At 38.0% G+C, this 19,804-nt stretch overlaps 1 protein-coding gene and 1 pseudogene across 11 annotated transcripts in view; one reads left to right on the top strand and one right to left on the bottom strand.

The window, feature by feature from the left end:
• Positions 1-19,804, bottom strand: part of PDE7A (phosphodiesterase 7A) — a 175,070-nt gene that overhangs the window by 54,947 nt on the left and 100,319 nt on the right. Inside the window, exon 1 of one of the 10 annotated variants that reach the window (XM_079901542.1) lies at positions 6,503-6,653. The exons of the other annotated variants lie outside the window; for them this stretch is intronic. Within the exon in view, the coding sequence (XP_079757668.1) occupies positions 6,503-6,562 (60 nt within the window). The 5' untranslated portion in view covers positions 6,563-6,653. Of the gene's footprint in view, positions 1-6,502; positions 6,654-19,804 lie in introns of those variants that run through there. 10 annotated transcript variants of the gene reach the window in all.
• Positions 11,815-12,531, top strand: LOC307175951 (large ribosomal subunit protein eL39-like; annotated as a pseudogene). Its single transcript has one exon. The product of its transcript is annotated as a large ribosomal subunit protein eL39-like (transcript).

The following is a 19,804-nucleotide window of genomic DNA, read 5'->3' as shown; positions in this document are numbered from 1 at the left end:
TTAAAAATAAACAGGTATAAAAAGTATCTTGCAACATTACTCATAATGGCCCCCAACTGGAAACAATCCAAATGTCTACCAACTAATGCGGTATAGCCGTACAATATTATTCAGTATTCAATATCTAGTGTTGTTATCCAGACATAAAAAGGACTGAAGTACTGATACATGTTACAACATGGTTGAATCCTGAGAACAGTATATGGAGTGAAAGGAGCCAGTCACAAAGGACCACAAAGCATATGTTTCCAATTATATGAAATATCCAAACAGGCAAATCCACAGAGTCAGAAAGCAGACTGGTGGTTGCCTAGAGTTGGGAGAGTTGGTGGGAACTGGAGAGTGAATGCTAATGGGCTTTCTACCTGCAGGGTTTCTACCTGCAATGATGAAAGTGTTCTCAAATTAACTGTGGTGATGACTGCACAACTCTGTGACTATACCAAAAAGCACTGAAATTAAAAAAAAAACCACCCACTTTAAATGGGTGAATCGTATGGTACATGAACTATACCTCAATAAAGCCATTTATAAAAAATAACGAGTATTGCAAATATTTTAAATATAATTACCAAAAAAAACCAAAAGCAAGAAACCAAAAAACACCTCTGTAAGACCTGAAACACCCTCAGCAAGTTCTGCCAACTCCACCTTCACACCCATCTCCCTTCCTCGATCTCCACTTCTTCGTTCTGTCTCAGGCAATAGCAACTCTCACCTGGCCTCCTGCAATGTTCTGCCCTGCTGACTGGTTTTCCTGCTGCATCTCTTGGCCCCCAGTCCATTCACGCAGAAGCAAGAGTGAACATTCCAGCTACTGCTCAGAAGTCCTCCAATGGCCCCCACTAGACTTGGAATAAACTCCAAACACCTAACTCTCCATGATCTGCCTACCCCTCAGTCCTCTTGTCCTACCGCCCTCTTTCTACCACTAAGAGCCAGCCACCCTGGCCGCCTTGCCCTCCCTCAACCACGCCACACGCACAGCCTTGATACCTGCTGTTCTGTCCAGGATCACTGCATCATCGTTCCCTTCTTACCTCTCAGGTTCCAGACAAAATGTCATCTCTTCAGAGAGGCAGTCCCAGACTACCAAACCTGAAGCCACCAGAGAGTCACCCTCCCCAGAGTCCCTACGTTCATGCTCTGTACAGCACACCTAGCTGACCTACTCTTGTTAGCTTGTTCTAAAACAAAAGCTCCACAAGAGCAAGAACCATGTCTGACTTATTCACCACTGTGTCCTTGTCCCCAGATATAGAATAAATCCCAACATTTAGAATAGTGCCCAGCACATTCTAATGTAATCAATAATATTAGCTGAATAAACAGGCAAGCAAATTCTTAAAAAACAGTAATAAATAGAACTAGTGTCATGAGCTATTATAAAGTAGTGACACTTTAGAGACACTACAGAGAATCTAGAATCAAATCCAAGAATACACAGAAATTTTGTATATGCTAAATAAAGGATCTAAAATCTGTGGAGAGGAAATTCCCTGGCGGCCCAGTGGTTAGGACTCAGCACTTTCACTGCCGAGGGCTGGGGTTCAATTCCTGGTCAGGGAACTAAGGTCCCACAAGCTGTGTGTACACGGCCAAAAAAAAAAAAAAAAAAAAATCAAGTTAATTATTTGATTTAAAATGCTAGATTAAGTGGCTGTTATCTGGAAAAACATAAGGCTGTACTATTACCTTCCTACTCCAAAATAAATCACACATGGAACAGAAATGTTAATGTAAAACAACAGCATGAAAATATTAGAAGAAAACGTAACTGTATTAAAAAAAATCTCAAATAACAACAAGGACCTACTGCATAGCACAGGGAACTATATTCAATATCTTATAATAACCTATAATGGAAAAGGATCTGAAAAAGAATATATATATATATATATGTATAACTGAATCACTTTGCTGTACACCTGAAACTAACACAACATTGTAAATCAACTATACTTCAATAAAGTTTTTTAAATTTAAATAACGACTCAAAAAGAAATCTTAACTAGGAAAGGCCTTTCTAACTGTTCTATAAAATCCAGAAATCATGAAAAACAAATCAATTTGGCCACATAAAAGTTAAATTATGTATGGCAAAATATACCATAAACATAGGCAAAAGACAAACTCCAAATGAAGACAAATGAGTTCAACAGATACGACAAAGGGCTAATTTTTCCCTGCTACACCTAAAAATGAAGGGAGAAAAAAGAAGTGTCTTACAAATCAATTACAAAATGAATAATAGTGTAGAAAACCAGGTAGGACATAAACACACTACTCACAGAAAGAGAAATAATAAACTAATAAACACAAGAAAAAATGCCTGACTTCATTAACAAAATACATATTAAAGAAATGAGATGGTATTTTTACATACTAATGATCTTCTTTCCTCACAAACCCCTGGCATGAAATTTACAACTCTTCAACATATACCTAGAAATCTCAAGGAAAAACAATCATGTTTTTTTTACTGTTATTATAAAGAAAAGTTACTGTATTTAAAGCCCTCATTTGGATTTAGTATGCAAAATAGCTCCCCAAATCATTTGTTATTATCTCCTCCGTGCTTATCATTTAAAAGAAAAACATCAATTAAACTGCTATGACTTAATGTATCCTTAAACAAACAAACAAAAAACCCCACCAGTTCAGGAAATATAAAAGGAACACAAGTCACAAGCAAAAATAAAATTCTAAATTTTCAACACTGGCTGCCTCCAGGGAAGCTGAAGGACAGATACAAGGGTAGGAAGAGGACTTTTCAACGAATATCTTTTGAATTTTGTAGCACGTGTAGTTATTATATATTCACAAAATACATCGAACTAAAATTTAAAGCTACAGTAAGAATGTACTACAAAGAAATCTACAAAGAAATGGATGATCTCAAAACCCAAGGGACTAAATCATACAGAACACACTCCTGGCAGCATCATGCTTAATAAAGTTAGTGTCTTCCACCAACAGAAGACCCTGAGCCTCCTGCAGTGTTTCATGGTAAATGACTTATTCTGGAGCAAACAGCCACTGTAATCACTTGGTATTAAAAGGCACGACTCACACCTGCTGTTCCCATCTCTACCCCAAGATATTTATCTTATTAGATTTCAAGACTCCCCTTAATACCACCATATTAGAGGAAAACCCAGTAGTCTGGAGAGCACATATGTGGAGATAAATATTTCTATCGGCCAAATCATATTCATGAAACCACAGATATAATTATGTAATAGTTTGTCATGGTCAGGACCTATCAACCCACTATTATCCAATCAAATTGGGTAAATAGCTTGTTAAAACACATTTTAACCTGTTATCTCTAACAGTTCTCTTCAGGAGAAGGGTTGCTTTTTTTTTTTTTTTTTTTTTTTTATGAGGGGAAGGGTATTTACTAAAAGAGCCACTAATTAGAAAGGTAAAGTCTCATTTATCACTAAGGATTGAGAAAGACTAACATCAGCTGTTAAAATAGTATAAGTAAGAAGCTGGGTAATGAACATAATCTAGATTAACTATGACACTAAATTTATTTTAAGGTAATCACTTTAGACTTAGTTATAGAGGCACTAACTTAGGGTCTGTATTAGTTAACCATTACAAAAACTTGGCAAAAAGGTAGAATTTAATTTTAATATATTTTAACAAATTACTTTGGGATGTGCAAAATATTCAAGTTATTTTATTCATTACTAATTTAAGGAAGCCTGGTCCACAAATACTTAGCTTAAATGCTATCCTAACCTGCAAGACACAACTCTCATGAAACAAATCCAAATGAGATAACAGAAAAATTTTTTAAGAATGGACTTAAAAAAAAGGTGGATCCAACAATGAGTACATGCTGAGTGATAATTTACTCATGTGTTGCCTCACAGACCAAGATTTAAGTGAATATTATTAAACTGTAAACAGTCTAGGTAAAATAACCTAAAGTAACTCTTTTTGGATAAATATACTATAAATTATAACATTAAAATTTTGATTTCCATGTTAGAATGTTACTTTAAAAAATAATTATATGTGCTTTATACACCAAGACTGCAGCACAGACTTAACATATATCTTTGTAAAAACAAGACTATCATTTTTAAAGCCATATACTAGTAAAATTGTTTTTAATAAAGACAGTAAAACAAATTTAATCAAATTCCCGTGTCACAGTGTCAGTCATAAAACACTCGGGGCTGTCATCCACATTCCCACCTCACCTCACCAGTGAATGGAAACAACTGAGAAGCTTCTACTCGTGACTTTTCTAATTTAGCCATCCTGGGAACAGCTCGTAAAGCAAACTAGTGTAAGTCAAACCACGGGTGAGGCCCAGCTAATCAGAAACTGACAGCCGCAGCACAAACAAGTTAATCTCTAAGGTTCCAAAGGATCCGCCACCACACAGACAGGCGTTCTGAGTGCCCTGGTAAGACACTCAAGCTTGCATCGGGGTGAATCGCGGCTCTTCCGCAAAAGATCTGACAAGGTAAATGACAAAAGGCGTAAAAGTTGTTCCTGATATTGGTTAATACATAACTTTTAAAGACAGACATGTTTTTTTGGTTTGTTTCGGCGCAGCTTATGAGATCTTAGTTCCCCAACCAGGGATTAAACCCGCGCCCTCGGCTGTGGAAGCGCCGAGTCCTAACCACTGGACCGCCAGGGAATTCCCAAGACAGACATGTTTTAAAACTGAGCAAAGATATCTTAAGTGCTATGGTTTTTATCTTGTTTGGATTTTCCAGTAAAATAATCTATTGTGCAAAGGCGTGTGTATTTCCCTTAGATGGTGAAGTAATGATGTATTAACTCCTTGCTGAGCTCCTACTCTGCCAGAAAATGCTCCAGGCGCTTTCATACAAAACCTCGCTTACCCGCACAAGACCTCTGTGAGGCAGGTCTTATACGCCGGGTGTTGGAGATTAGTAAACAGGTCACGGGGCTTAAACACAACAGCACTAAATACATTTTTGGGTAACGTTACAAAAACGGTAACACGCTACAAAAGATGAAGCCCAAAGTTCTGAAAGCAGTTTTCTCTGATGCAGTAAAGTGAGCTTTTTCAGACCGTATTCATCTTACGTATGCTAGGAAAGCGTTCACACCTGAGTGCCTATCCAAGTACGAATCCATCCATTGAACACTATCCTTCCCAGTCCTCTTCCCTATGCAAACAATATATTAAAAAAAAAAAAAAATCACACTCTTAAAACTAGCATTCTTTTTGTTTAAAAACTTAATTTAAAATTTTTGGTGGTTATAACAAAAGTAAAAAAATCTCTGAAAACATCCACAATTCAACTAATGCATTATTAACATTAACTTGACCTTCATTCAGTAACTTGGCAAGCTAATCCTTTAAAAACAATTAGTAAATTGGTGTGAGTGAAACAAAATTAATTCTTAACTTACAAAACACAAGATTTAAAAAATCTGAGTGCACTGTTTTTAAGAGATTTCTTCAATCGTATTCACTAAGAAAACAGGACTGCTTCAAGAAAAAGACAATTATGCTTAAAACAATATGCTTAAATGTGAAAAACATTACATTATCAGGGATTCAAACCTCGCTTGAAGAAGAAATATAAAAGAAGCTTTTGTGTTGCTTATTAGCAAACAATGATGGCCTTATACATTTTAAGTTACTATTCACACTTTTCAATTTCTTAATAAAGGAAGACAAAAGCTGCCTGGTGGATGAAAGACCATCATTTTTATACAAGTATAGAAAAATAATTTCAAATAGTATAATCTTAAGTATTTCCTACTTTGGACTCTCATTCGGATGGCAAATGGCTAGCATTCTAGCAAGCATTTTTCTTTTTTTTTTTTAAATCACAGCATAATTTTAATAGGGAATAATGAAGACAACTTAATACGGAATGCTAGATTCAGCTGATGAAATACTATAGCAAGCATTTCTTAAGCCCGATATTTGGAATCCAAATTTAAAAACAACAGATATATAATAATCTTACTCTTTTCAACATATTAAATAAAGTAAGGCATATATTTCCGCAGCAGGAAGACCTTAAGTGAGAACATGAGAGACAGTGGTATTTAGTTTTTAAAAAGTTTTTAATTGTTTAGAAATCCTCAATAATTATACTTTCAATTTATCAGCAACAGTAAATTTGCTATCTCCAGAAGAGAATGTTTAAAATACGTACACCAAATGTCTAAACTGTTTAATTCCATAATCTTAAAAGTTGAACTTCTTTAAGTGTAAAAACTTCTTTAAAGGAATGATCCTGAGGAAAGCTACCTCGATACCAAGGAATGATACCATAAAAAGCCCTTCAGGAGGAATAGGTGGGAGAAGAATAAAAATCACATGCAGTAACCTCAAGCTTCTCAGCTGACAGGTAAAACGTGTAGCTCTTTTAATCAGAGAAATAACACTGAAGCAAAAGGAGAAGAAATTGGACTAGCAAGTTCACTCCTACCCATATATGAACTAATGATTAATGTCACAATCCTAAAAATAAAGATGGCCTACCTTAGAGGCGATCCACTTGATAAGAACCAAGGCCAGACACCAGATCAATGTAATTCCCATTGGATCAATGAAAAGCCCCCTGCATAGCCTCCCTCCTCTCCCAGAGGGCAATGAGCAAGGAAGATTTGTTAGGATCTGACAATAACCAGCTGTCCCGAGGCAGAAGAGAGGGGACACTGCCTGCCTTGAACCTCACGCAGCTGCCTTCAAACAAGGGTCACCTGACTCTCTGAGAAAATGCTGCCAGCCGGCCTTCCTACCAGCGCGTGGTTAATGCCACAGCCCAGGGCTGGGGAAGGAGAGTCAGTAAAGCTGGAAGAGGGGAGGAAACACCTTCGTGAGCGCTGACCTAACAGTCTCACAAAATGTAGGCAAACGAGGTCTCCAGCTGGCCCCAAGCACATCCCCGACCTTAACACCAGGAATGCTTTCAAATAACTTCCAAAAAATGTTTGGCAGTACTAAAAATTTCCTCATTTCCTCCACGTAGACCAGTGTCACAGGTATAACGTCCTGGCATTTAAAAATATTAATGCATTTTACTCTATTTTTTCAACTTTAAATACTGAATTGGTCAACTCTATTTCCTTTAGAGCTAGGATTACTTTATGAATGCTAGGGGCTTTCATAGATAATGTTGTGCTATTTAACATTATAATTCACTCATTATGGATTTATTGACAAAGGCCAGTCTATCTGCATTTTTCAAGCAATTAAAAGTACACTATTTCTAAGCCCGACTTGCAGTCTAGCTTACATGATAATATTTGTGTTACACGTCTCATTCTTCTTTCAGCTGTGAGTGAGCTCGGTGAAAGCAAAGTGGGTCTCTATTCATCTTCATGATCTCTCACAGCAGCCAGCAGAGAAAAAGCCTTTCATGAAACTTTCATGCGAGTATTCATTAAGCTGCAACTAGGTACCAGGCCCTTTGCTGGACGCCAGGGGTATAATCTTTGAGTGAAAACGGAAAGGGCTCCTGCCCTCCCGAAACTTACAGTTTAGTCAGTCTACGTTAATCGAAGTCTGCAAATAAATACAAAACTGCAACGGAAACAAGTACGACGGAGCTGCGACGGGAACCGCCAACAAAGCCCCGGGTCTGACCTGGTTAGGAGGTCAGGGGCTTCTTCCCAGAGGCCCTGAAATGTCCCTGAGCTGAACTGCAAGGGCGAGAACACGAAGAGGATGGGAAGAATGATCCTCACAGACATGACAACGCACAACAAAGACAAGCAGAAGATTCGGGAAGAAGAGCAGAGGAGGCTGCAGTGCAGGCTGTGGGAACCCACAGTGGAGGCCCCGAGAAGGGGCTTCGTCTGCATCCTAAAAGCCAACCCCACCCTGCTGGAGACTTCAGCAGGTTTTGGTCAAGGGCAGCTCATTGGGGTAGGGGCTGGGGGGCGGTCAGGAGGCCACAGCGGAGGCCCAGGAGAGGTGCTCACGGACTGTGCTGGGGGGAGACGTGGACGGGCTGGGAAACACTCCGGATGCGACAGGACTACGTCATGGGCTGCAGTTCGTGGTGAGACAAAGGCATCTGCCTAGTGGCGGTACCCACATGACGGTTCTAAAATATTTGAAAACAGCCCAAATAGTTCAAATACCAAGGCTGTTTTCATTATCCAATCCTCAGTAGGAAGAGTTTATTTTTTTAAAAAAAGTTAATTCTCCACCTGTCAAAATGAGGCATAAACTCAAATTACAGATGCACATCACAATTTTTCTGAATTGAAGCTATACATAACATATGGCCACACATTTCCCACTACACCTTATACATTATATACACACACACACACACACACACACCCACACACACCTCTTCTTTCTACTGAACTAACAAGCTGTAATGCTAATCCTTGCACAAACGGAGATAACTTTTTTAGTCTGTCATGAAACTAGGTGTGGCATGAGATTGTCAGGGTCTTGGATTACTCTCTGGGCAGTAAGGTTCCAGCCGGCAAACTCAAAGGATGCCCAGGAACAGGTCAGAGCAGCCAAATGTAATCAGCTCCACCCTCAGGAGAACCGCTGGTGGTCATCATTCATTATCGGCTGCACTAGCCTGGGCTGCACTCTCCAAATTAGCCTACCACCTTGATGCCCAGCCCAGAAATACTTCCTATCCTCACAGCTCCCAGCCAGTCAGCTGCTCGAAAAGTTGAGTTCTACGAAGCAAACAAGATCCTATTATTTTTGGTACGTTTTGATAAATGCCCTTTTGGTTAACGGTGGTGAGGTCAAGAATCTCAACTTGCTTTTCGTCTAAAAGTGGAGGACTGGGACTTCCCTGGTGGTCCAGTGGTTAAGACTTCGTGCTTCCATGGCAGGAGGCGCGGGTTCGACCCCTGGTCGGGGAACTAGATCCCACATGCGGCAGGGCGGAGCCAAAAAGAAGTAAATAAATACAAGTGAAGGATTGAACAAGGGAAGAGGGAAAGAATCAGAACTGAGACACACAGGGAAAAAAGAAAGGCAGTCCTAAAAATTCTCTCATTTAAATGAACTTCTGTTGAGATTATCCCACCATCTCAAAACTCCACTGGGAGTCAAGAGCCTGGGTTTATTTCCCAGCTGTACTGCCAAGAGCTGAGTGAACCTGGGTGAATCACCACCTGTAAGGGCCTTGCTTTCCTCCCTTCACAGGAGTTAAATAACATCTGTAAAAGAATACCTCACTCATAGCAGGCTCTCAATAACATTTAGCCAAGTCCAAATTAAATAATTAAGACCTAACAATGATCATGACCTAACCACTCCAGCTCCACCCCAACTCTGGGCTTAACTGAAATCACATGGCTCATGAGGGCAACGTGTGCTGTGCTTGCCCAGTGCCCTGGGAACCTCTCCTGAGGCCTGGTACGGCTAAGGTCATTTTTCACACCAGTGAATATAGGCTGGCTCCCTAAAATGGTTCCCCAGCATCCTCCTTCTTAAATACCTACTGTATGTCTGACACTAAAATGCAGAGATAATCAAGACACAGTCCTTCCAGATCAGAAATTTCCTATTTGAATAGAAACAGCTACTAAGTTTATGCCTAAAATCATAGCTCCTTCATTGCTGATGACAGATTTACATCACTCAAATCTCACAAAAAACTCAGGCAATACAAGTTTTTCTTAAAACAGTGCACTCACCTTTCTTAATGGCACGGACCTAATGGCTTTAAAACTTTTTCCTATTCTGAGATATGAAGTATTTATCACTAATTTATCTTGATAAAGTATAAGACTTCTCTTAATAAAAAATTTTCAATAAGACGAAATAGAAACAAAAGCTGTCATCAAGTTGTATTAACACTCCTTTACAATATTATGTCTATTTCTTAGAAAATTATCTTAAAATTAATCTTTCTAAATATAAAATAATTTATTATCCCATAAAGAAATAGTTGCCTCTTTTACAATAATAACAAATGTATTCTTTTACGTTAACTTTTCTCACCTGTCTCAAAGCCTTAGTGAAACATGACAGAGCAACAAAAAAAATCACTTGATTATACTAGAAAAATTAGTGCATAGGAGACAGCTAAGCTTTATGAAAACAGAATTTAAAACTATAAGAAAAAGGTATAAAACTCTTTACCTTGCTGGGGCTTATAAAAGTAATATCTGAACAGTCAGGGTATTAAAAGCAAATCTCACTATTTTAGGAGTATGATCAATAGAAGGAAAAGGTACAGCTTTGATCACTGTGTCTTAAGAGAAGTAATCCAAGTACAAATTTTATCCCTGGGGCTCTCTGCCACTCACAGGACACCTGTCAATCTTGGCAATAGCCTTTAGCTATCCATATAGAGACTCAGCATGTCCTTCTCTTGACCAAATTAGGCTAACCTCAACTGCATTGACATCAGTGTCTATAATTTTGGAATCCTGTTGACAAGAAGAGCCTATCCCAGAGTTCTTTATACAAATGTAATGTCTGTTGGAAATTATAACCAAATTTATAATAGAAAAATGTGAATACTATAGTCTAAACCTTCCAACTGTGCTTTTATCATTTTGAATTCCAACCAATTTTAATACTAAATAGTAAATCCGGGCGGGTTTTTTATTTCTATTACTAAAAACCACATATCGGAACTTATTATTTTTCAAATGTTATGAATTTCAAGAGATATGAAACTGACCAAAAAAATTAATCCTTGATAAGTAACAAAAATTATTTTAAAACTATGGTAACATGGGAATTTTACCACTTAATTAAGACCTTTGTGTCATACTGATTTAGAGTTCTGAATTAAGTTTTCTGTTGGACAGTAATTAACGGCAATGAACATGTGATTAGTCTTGGTGTGAAGTATTCAATAATAAAAACACCCTGACCTTTTACAAACATTCAAGTCTTCTGGTCCAGAAAACTACATTTTATGATATTAAAAGAACTCAGAGATTTGCTTATTGAATGACTGTTCACAGTACCTCACACCAGTCAGAATGGCCATCATCAAAAAATCTAGAACAATAAATGCTGGAGACGGTATGGAGAAAAGGGAACACTCTTGCACTGCTGGTGGGAATGTGAATTGGTACAGTCACTATGGAGAACAGTATGGAGGTTCCTTAAAAAACTACAAACAGAACTACCATATGACCCAGCAATCCCACTACTGGGCATATACCCTGAGAAAACCGTAATTCAGAAAGAGTCATGTACCAAAATGTTCATTGCAGCTCTCTTTACAATAGCCCGGAGATGGAAACAACCTAAGTGTCCATCATTGGATGAATGGATAAAGAAGATGTGGCACATATATACAATGGAATATTACTCAGCCATAAAAAGAAATGAAATTGAGCTATTTTTAATGAGGTGGATAGACCTAGAGTCTGTCATACAGAGTGAAGTAAGTCAGAAAGAGAAAAACAAATACCGTATGCTAACACATATATATAGAATTTAAGAAAAAGAAAATGTCATGAAGAACCTAGGGGTGAGACAGGAATAAAGACACAGACCTACTAGAGAATGGACTTGAGGATATGGGGAGGGGGAAGGGTAAGCTGTGACAAAGTGAGAGAGTGGCATGGACATATATACACTACCAAATGTAAAATAGATAGCTAGTGGGAAGCAGCCGCATAGCACAGGGAGATCAGCTCGGTGCTTTGTGACCACCTAGAGGGGTGGGATAGGGAGGGTGGGAGGGAGGGAGACGCAAGAGGGAAGAGATATGGGAACATATGTATATGTACAACTGATTCACTTTGTTATAAAGCAGAAACTAACACACCATTGTAAAGCAATTATACTCCAATAAAGATGTAAAAAAAAAAAAAAATTATGGGAATTTGCTCCTCGCCATGTCTTTTCACAAGACTTTCAGGATCAAGTGATTCCCAGCCAAGAAACGAAAGCAGAATCGTACCATTCCCCAATGGATTCGAATGAAAACTGGTAATAAGATCAGGTACAACTCCAAGAGAAGACATTGGAGCAGAACCAAGCTGGGTCTATAAGGAGCCTTGCGTATGAAGTGGCACACATATTTATGCTGTGTCAAGGTCACTTCCATCTTACCATATCACTGAGAACATCACTACTATCTGAAGAGCTGGATGTGTTTTATTGGGAAGATGATTTTTCTCTTTGTGCTTCTGCACTAGTGCTTTGGCTCAGTACTAAATATGTGAGACCTTTTGTCGGAAAAAAAAAAATTATGGAAAAGTAGAAATGGTCACAATTCCCAGAAGGAAAAAAAAAAAAATCAGTGGTGTAGATTTGACAACTGTAGAGTTTGGACTTAGGCTGCTAGTATATAAGAGCAGCGGAATGTCACAGACCCCGGACACTTTAATTTCAGCAAGGCTGCACACAGAGTCTCTGGAGGCATCCTTGAGAACAAAAGAGAGCAATGTTAGGCTGACTCCTAGCTGACTGAACAAACATAACCAGAGTTCAAGTACCGGATGTCAAGCTGGTGGAAGAATTCTAGAGGTCGCTGACAGAACTCTACATTTGACTTTGTCTTGTTCCACAGTTTATTTATTGGGATGCAGATCGGACTAATGCATATCATATCTGCATATAAAACACAAAGTATAAACCACCGTGCTTAATTACAAAATAAAGAGAGAATGAAGTATGAATTTTAAAATAAAATAAACTGCATGCATATGGAACAATGGAAATGGAGTTTACAAGTTTCCTTAAAAAAAAAAAAAAAAAGGCCAGAATGTTTAAACTGTAAATTAATAAGAGACAGTAAGTAAAGGCAATCTTAGGAAGCACTGAGAGTCAGATAAGTATCCAAATCCAGGCTCCTCCACTGTTCTCAGTACAGGCCACATGGATAAGACTGAATTCAGTTCTCAGTATTACGCTGGAAGATGCATACATACATAACATCTTTAAATGCAGATAAGGATAATATATAAACTGCTATAAGATAAAATAAGCCAAGGAGTTCAGCTTTATTCTGTGAAATTATGAAAGGTGGAAGTAGACCAATGGGCACAAGTTTGTGGAAAACAGAATTTGATTCAATATTACTTTCTAAGAACTTTCTACAGTTAGAACCATGGAAGTTGAAAGCTGCCGCCTCAAACTAGCCTCTGTCAAGGCGGTTGTGGAGCAGGCTAGAAAAAATGACCTTCAAGGTCTCTGCCAGTTCTAAGATCCCACAATACTATACCCGACTCGATTTCATAATCAAAGAAGCCTTTCTAAGAAAGCTGCCACCACACCCCACAGACCCAGCCACACTGATTTCCTCAGAGTTACTAACATCTAAGTGGTTACTGGTATTTATCTCAAAAGGTAATTTTTAAATGAGAACTATTTGTAGGTAAGGAAAAAAACTTCACACTAAAAATACTACTACGAACTGACCACTACTTGTGGGTAAATATATATCAAAATATTTATAACATAAATACTAAAGAAGAAAAATACTAATCTCTCAGAGATTGGTCAAATTTAAAAAGGAAACGCCAACTGTCAACAATTGTTTCCCTCTCCAAACCAATGAGAGTAGAAGCCCAAAAAATTTCTGAAGTATACTTGAGGCACACCGAATAGTACTGTTTCATCTCCACATATAGTACTGCAAGGGAAAGGAGACGCACAAAGAGATTTTGAGATCTCCACTGTGCTGGGCATGAAGGATATAACACAAATGGACACAGTCCTTGCCTTCACACAGCTCAGATTTTTGTGGGGACTACAAACAATCGTAACAAATAACCACGATTACAAGCAAATGTAAGATGCTCTGAGTGCCAAGTATGACACTTAACCCAGGATTCAGTCGTAGCTAGGAAGACCACTGGGGAAAAGTGACACATAATCTGACTCTTAAATGATTTCATAAGAGTTTGTCACACAAGAGGTGGGGGAAAGAATTCCAAGCACAGAAAAAGCAGTATTTGCAAAAACCCGAGGTAAGCAAAATCACGGCTTGTTTATAAAAATATAAACAAGGTTCAATAAATGATAGGACAACTAGTAGTGGACTAGAACTCCCATCATGAACAACTAGAGAACTAGGCTATCTATGAGAAACACTGCTTTCAGATGTTAGACAAGTAGGATAGGACTTTGATCCCTGAGAGAAGGGGGAAGAAAACAAATAAGGTGAGACCTGTAATTGCCTAGGTTTCTTGAAAGCAGTTACCAAACCCCAAGGCAGAGCAGAGTAACCCTGCACAGCAAGAAGTCTCACAAAGTTGAGGACTCAAGAGACTGGAGTTCAGGGAGGGTACAATACTTGGATTTTGCAGGGCTGAGTACCAGACAGGAAGAGCCGTGAAGGTAACGGGCTCCAGAAGCCTGAAAATGGGTCTCCTTGAGTCTCTGGCTAAATACTAAGCTAGCCATGTGTAGAATGAGATACCATGAGGCTGGGAAAAGAACTACAGGGGAGCTGGGAAACATCTGGTCCCCACCAACCACAGTGAAGAGCTCTCACACAATACCTGGGACATTCCATAGCGACCCAAGAAACGCCAGAGCGCAGGAGAAGGGCAAATGTAGCCCATCAATGCAGAACGTTCTACTGGACAGCATTGTTCTGGACCCCCACTAATGATGCTTAAAATATGCCTAAAAGGATCAGGCTGATCCACAACTAACTAAATCGCTTATCAGATCAAAACTCAACACTCTTTTAAAGATGACAAGTGAAAAATAACGAATTAGGAGAATAAACAAGAAAATGTGACCCCAAACGGGGTGATGGTGGGGAGTCAATAAAAACCCAGAAATGAACAAGATGATGGAGTTGGTAAATTAAGGACTTTTACAATGCTACTGTAAATATATCCAAAGATTTTAAAGAAAACATGCACACTGAAAAAAGAAACTGAAACTTAAAAAAAAGGATCACTTATAGCTAAAAAACATAACATCTAAATTAAAAATTTGCAGTTGGGCTTAACGGCAGACTAAATGCTATAGAAGAGATCAACAGAAATTACCTAAACATTTTCCAAATTTGATGACAACTATTAATCCAGATATCAAAGAAGCTCAGTGAACCCCAAATAGGAGAAACACAAAGAAAGCCACACCAAGATACATCACAATAAAATTACTAAAAAAAACAACTGATACCAAAACCAAAGACATTACAAAATCACTCATAAACATAGACACACAGATGTATAAGAAAATATTAATAAATCAAATCCAACAATATATAAAAAGGAAATGCATTATGACTAAGTGGAGATTATCCCAAGAATCCAAAATTGGTTTTCTGTTCAAAAAAAGCAATAAATGTAATTCAACATATTAGAATTAAAAAAGAATCATATAATCATTTCAACTGATAAAGAAAAGGCACTGAACAAAATTCAACTCATTTATGCTAAACACTCTTACTAAACTAGGCATAAAAGGAAACTCCCTCATCTGATAAAGGACATCTATTAAAAAACCTACAGCCATCATCATACTTAAAAATTAAATGCTTTTGCCCTAAGATCACAAAAAAAACCAAGGATGTCTGCTTTACATCTTTAATATGGTATTTAAAGTCAGAGCCACTGCATTAAGGCAAGAAAAAGAAACATACAGCATACAAATTGGAAAGAAAGTAGAAAAACTTTTATTTGCAGACAATATTATCATCTATATAGAAAATCATAAAAACCCTACAAAAGAATTTCTGGAACTAATAAAAAGTTAGCAATGTCACAGGACACAAATTTGATATATAAAAATCAACTGCATTTCTCTATACTCGTAAAAAATGATTGAAAAATGAAATGAAAAAAATACTACTTCCAATAGCATCCACAAACATCAATACTTAAAGACAAATTTAATAGAATATGAGCAAGATCTGTACAATGAAAATTATAAAACATTTTTAGGAGAAATTAAAGACCTAAATAAATGGAGAAATATATCATGTTGTTACAAGACTGAATTGTGTTTTCCCCAAAAGATTTGTCAAGGTCATAACGCCCAGTACCTATGAATGTGACTTTACTTGGTTCCTTGCAGATGTAATCAAGTTTAAGATAACAGTATACTGGGTTAGAGTGGGCTTGAAATCCAGTATAACTCATGTCCTTATAAAAAGAGAGAAATCTGGACACAGACACACAACCACACAAAGGCAGAGACTGGAGTAATGCATCTACAAGCCAAGGAATAACAAGGATGGCCGGCAACCACAAGGAGCTAGAAGAGACAAGGAAGGATTCCTCCCCAAGAGCCTTCAGAGAGAACATGGCCCTGCTGACACCTTAACTTCTGACTTCTAACTTCTAGAACCACGAAAAGAAATTTCTGTACTACAAGCCATCCAGTTTGTAATACTTTGTTTTGGCAGCCCTAAGAAACTAATACACATGTTTACGGATTGGAAGGCTCAATATCGTTTCCAATTTTTCTCAAGTTAATCTATAAATCCAACAGAATCCCAATTAAAATTCCAGCTTTTTTTTTTTTTAAGAAACTGACAAGCGAATTCTAATATCTATATGGAAACACTGAAGATCTAGAATAGCCAAAAATGTTTTGGAAAGAAAAGAGAAGACTGGAGGACTTGTACTACCTGATTTCAAGACTTAATTTAAAGCTACAGACAATGTGGTTTTTACATAAAGGCAGACGCAGAGCATCAGAGCTCAACAGAGAGTTCAAAAACAGACCCACACTTATGTGGTCAATCGATATTTGACAAAGGTGCCCAAGTAATTCAAGGGAAAATGTAATCTTTTCAACAAATGGCACTGGAAAAACTAACTTATGAAAAAAAAATCTCAACGTGCAATCTCATGCTATACAAAAAATTAACACAGATCATTATATCTAAACATAAAGGCTAAAACAATAAAATTTCTAAGAAAAAGTATGAGAATATATTCATGATTTGGGGTTAAGTAAAGATTTCTAGATACAAAAACACTAGTCATAAAAATGTTAATTATGCTTAATTATAATTAAAAACTTCTCTTCAAAGACAGTGTTAAGATATGAAAATGCAAACCACAGACTCAGATATTTGCAATATAAATATCTGACCAAGGATTTGATCCAGAATGTATTATACATATATTAATGACAACTCATATCTTAATCACAACTAATTCAATTTTAAATACAGGCTAAAAACTTGAACAGTCACAAAAGAAGATATACGAAGATATATGCATAGCTAATACACCCACGAAAAGATGCTCAACATGTTTAATCACTGGAGAAATGAAAATTAAATGAAAATTAAATTTAATGAAAATTAAAACCACAAGATACCACTACACACCCAACAAGAACAGCTAAAATTAAAAAGACTGGCAATATCTAGTGTTGGGCTGTGGAGCAATTAGAACTCTGCAAATGAAACATATGTCCCCAAAATGACCTGAACATGAATTTCATAGCTTCATTCATACAGGCATCCCTCAGAGATATTAAATGTTCAGTTCCAGACCACTGCAATAAAGCAAATGTCACAAAAAAGCAAGTCCCATGAATTTTTTGGTTTCCCAGTGCATATAAAATTATGTTTACACTATACTGTGGTCTATTCAGTGTGTAATAGCATTATGTCCAAAAAACCAATGTACATACTTTAATTTAAAAATACTTTATTGCTAAAAAAAAAAGATAACCATCATTTGACAATGCAGGGTTGCCACAAATCTTCAGTTTGTAAAAAATACAATACCTGCAAAGTGCAATAAAATGAGGTGTGCCACTAGTCAAAGCTGGTAACAACACATGCATCCAACAACTAATTAACGGATAAATAAACTGTGGTATATCCATACAATGGAATACTGCTCAGCAATAAAATGAAACTACTGATATGTGCAATGACATGGATAAACCTCAAAAAACACTGTGCTAGGGCTTCCCTGGTGGCGCAGTGGTTGAGAGTCCGCCTGCCGATGCAGGGGACACGGGTTCGTGCCCCGGTCCGGGAAGATCACACATGCCACGGAGCGGCTCCACCCGTGAGCCATGGTTGCTGAGCCTGTGCATCTGGAGCCTGTGCTCCGCAACGGGAGAGGCCACAACAGTGAGAGGCCTGCGTACCGCAAAAAACAAACAAACAAAAAAAACAACACTGTGCTAAGTGAAAAAAAAATCAGGAAAAAAAGACTACATTTTGTATGATTCCATTTATATGAAGTTCGAGAACAAGCAAAACGAATCAGTAGTGGTGGTCTGGGGTAGGAGCCCAAGGGAGCTTCTGGGGGTGAGGGAAGAGCACAGTATCTTGATTGGGAGAGCAGCTGCATAGGTGTACCCATTTGTTAAAACTCATCACATTGTATAAATTATACCTCCATAAAGTTTAATTTCAAAAAGAGGAGCAAAATCTATTCCCTCCCACCCACAAAGGAAGTTTAGTACAGGTTACAGTGTAAAGTGAAGGTGGGAGTGGTAAGGGATTGAGACTAGAGAATAAGGACTGTCAACAATACTGACAGTCTGAATTGTGTACAAAGGACAAAAGGAACCCACTGAAAGGTTTTATTTAGGAGAGTGATGCATAAATTATATTTTGGAAAACATACTTTGGGTGCCAGTGGATGGAATGGATTAATACAGTGGAAGACTTCCGTCTTCAGGAGCTCTGTAAGAAGGCTACTGCCTTAATCCAGAATAAGACGATGGCTGAGATTAGGGGAGCGGTCACAGGAACAGAGAAAGGTGACAGGATTCAGGAGACTAATGTGCCCTGTTTCAGGAGAGGGCTCAGTGCCCCAAGGACAACTAAGTGGAAATGTCCATCCAGGAGTCTGGCTTGTGGTGAGCTGAGGAAGGGATTTGGGAGTAATCCCCTCCCAAGCACTGAAGACCATGTGGCAAGATGACTCAAGGAGAGAAGATAAGACGGTTAAAACCAAAATCTTCAGGCTTACAAACAGGAAAGGACTGGGAGGGCAAAAGACCAAAACTCGCCAATGGTAACTATTCAAACTAAACAGCCCATCCCCACGCGTTTATTTTCTCTCACACATAAATATAAATAACATTCCCTCTTACACCTCTGTAACATTAAAGCCAATAAGAAACAGCTTTAACTGTAATACAAAAAGCAAGTGACAAGAAGGCCAACGCTCAACAAATTTCAAACTGCATCCCCTGTAGGGCTTGTTAATAGTTTCTTCCAGACCTAGGCCAGAGAAGGAACTTTTGGTTCAGCCCCTTCCTCCAATCTAGGCTCCCTTAGTTCCTTTACAAAATGAAAGCAAGATATAGCAGATAATATTAAAAATTCTGCCATCCAGTTCTGTAACAGACACTGATTTGGAGGAAGCAGCCAAGAATAAATTATAGCTAATCATCAAGACAAAACCTGTGTTCCTATTCCTATCGTTATTTACCTGGTGGCTGTAATGATTCGGTTTAAGTCTCTGAGATCACAAGAGTCATTTGATCACAGGATCATTACCAACAGCAGACTAGTTTAGAGAATGGACCCTACCACTGAAAACAACTGAAAATGCTGGAAAATACCTACTGAAATGAATCCATGAGCTGGTAATAAAATAAGGAACACTCAGGCAAAAACTAAGTAAAGGCAGGTATGCATGAAGGCGGGCAGAGTACTGAAGCTGGCTCTCACTGCAACGTCAAAGTAAAGTGGGTGAACCTGAACTCTGCGTTTTCCACAACCTCCTGAGTATATCGAACAAAAGAAGCCCAAAGCCCAGGGTCTGGACAAAGTACAGAGCACCTCCCAGTAACTATTGCTAATGGAATACAATGAGCAATAATAATAACATTCTGTGCTCATTTAAAAAAATAGCTTGAATCAAATCATGTGCAATTTGACATCCATCAGCTAGGAGAACATGACAGCTAGCGAAAAGACTGTCCTCTTTT

Source organism: Stenella coeruleoalba (genome assembly GCF_951394435.1).
Source record: "Stenella coeruleoalba genome assembly, chromosome: 17".
Classification (NCBI taxonomy): domain Eukaryota; kingdom Metazoa; phylum Chordata; class Mammalia; order Artiodactyla; family Delphinidae; genus Stenella; species Stenella coeruleoalba.
The sequence above is the reverse complement of the archived record's forward strand: the minus strand, read 5'-3'. Positions and strand labels throughout refer to the sequence as shown.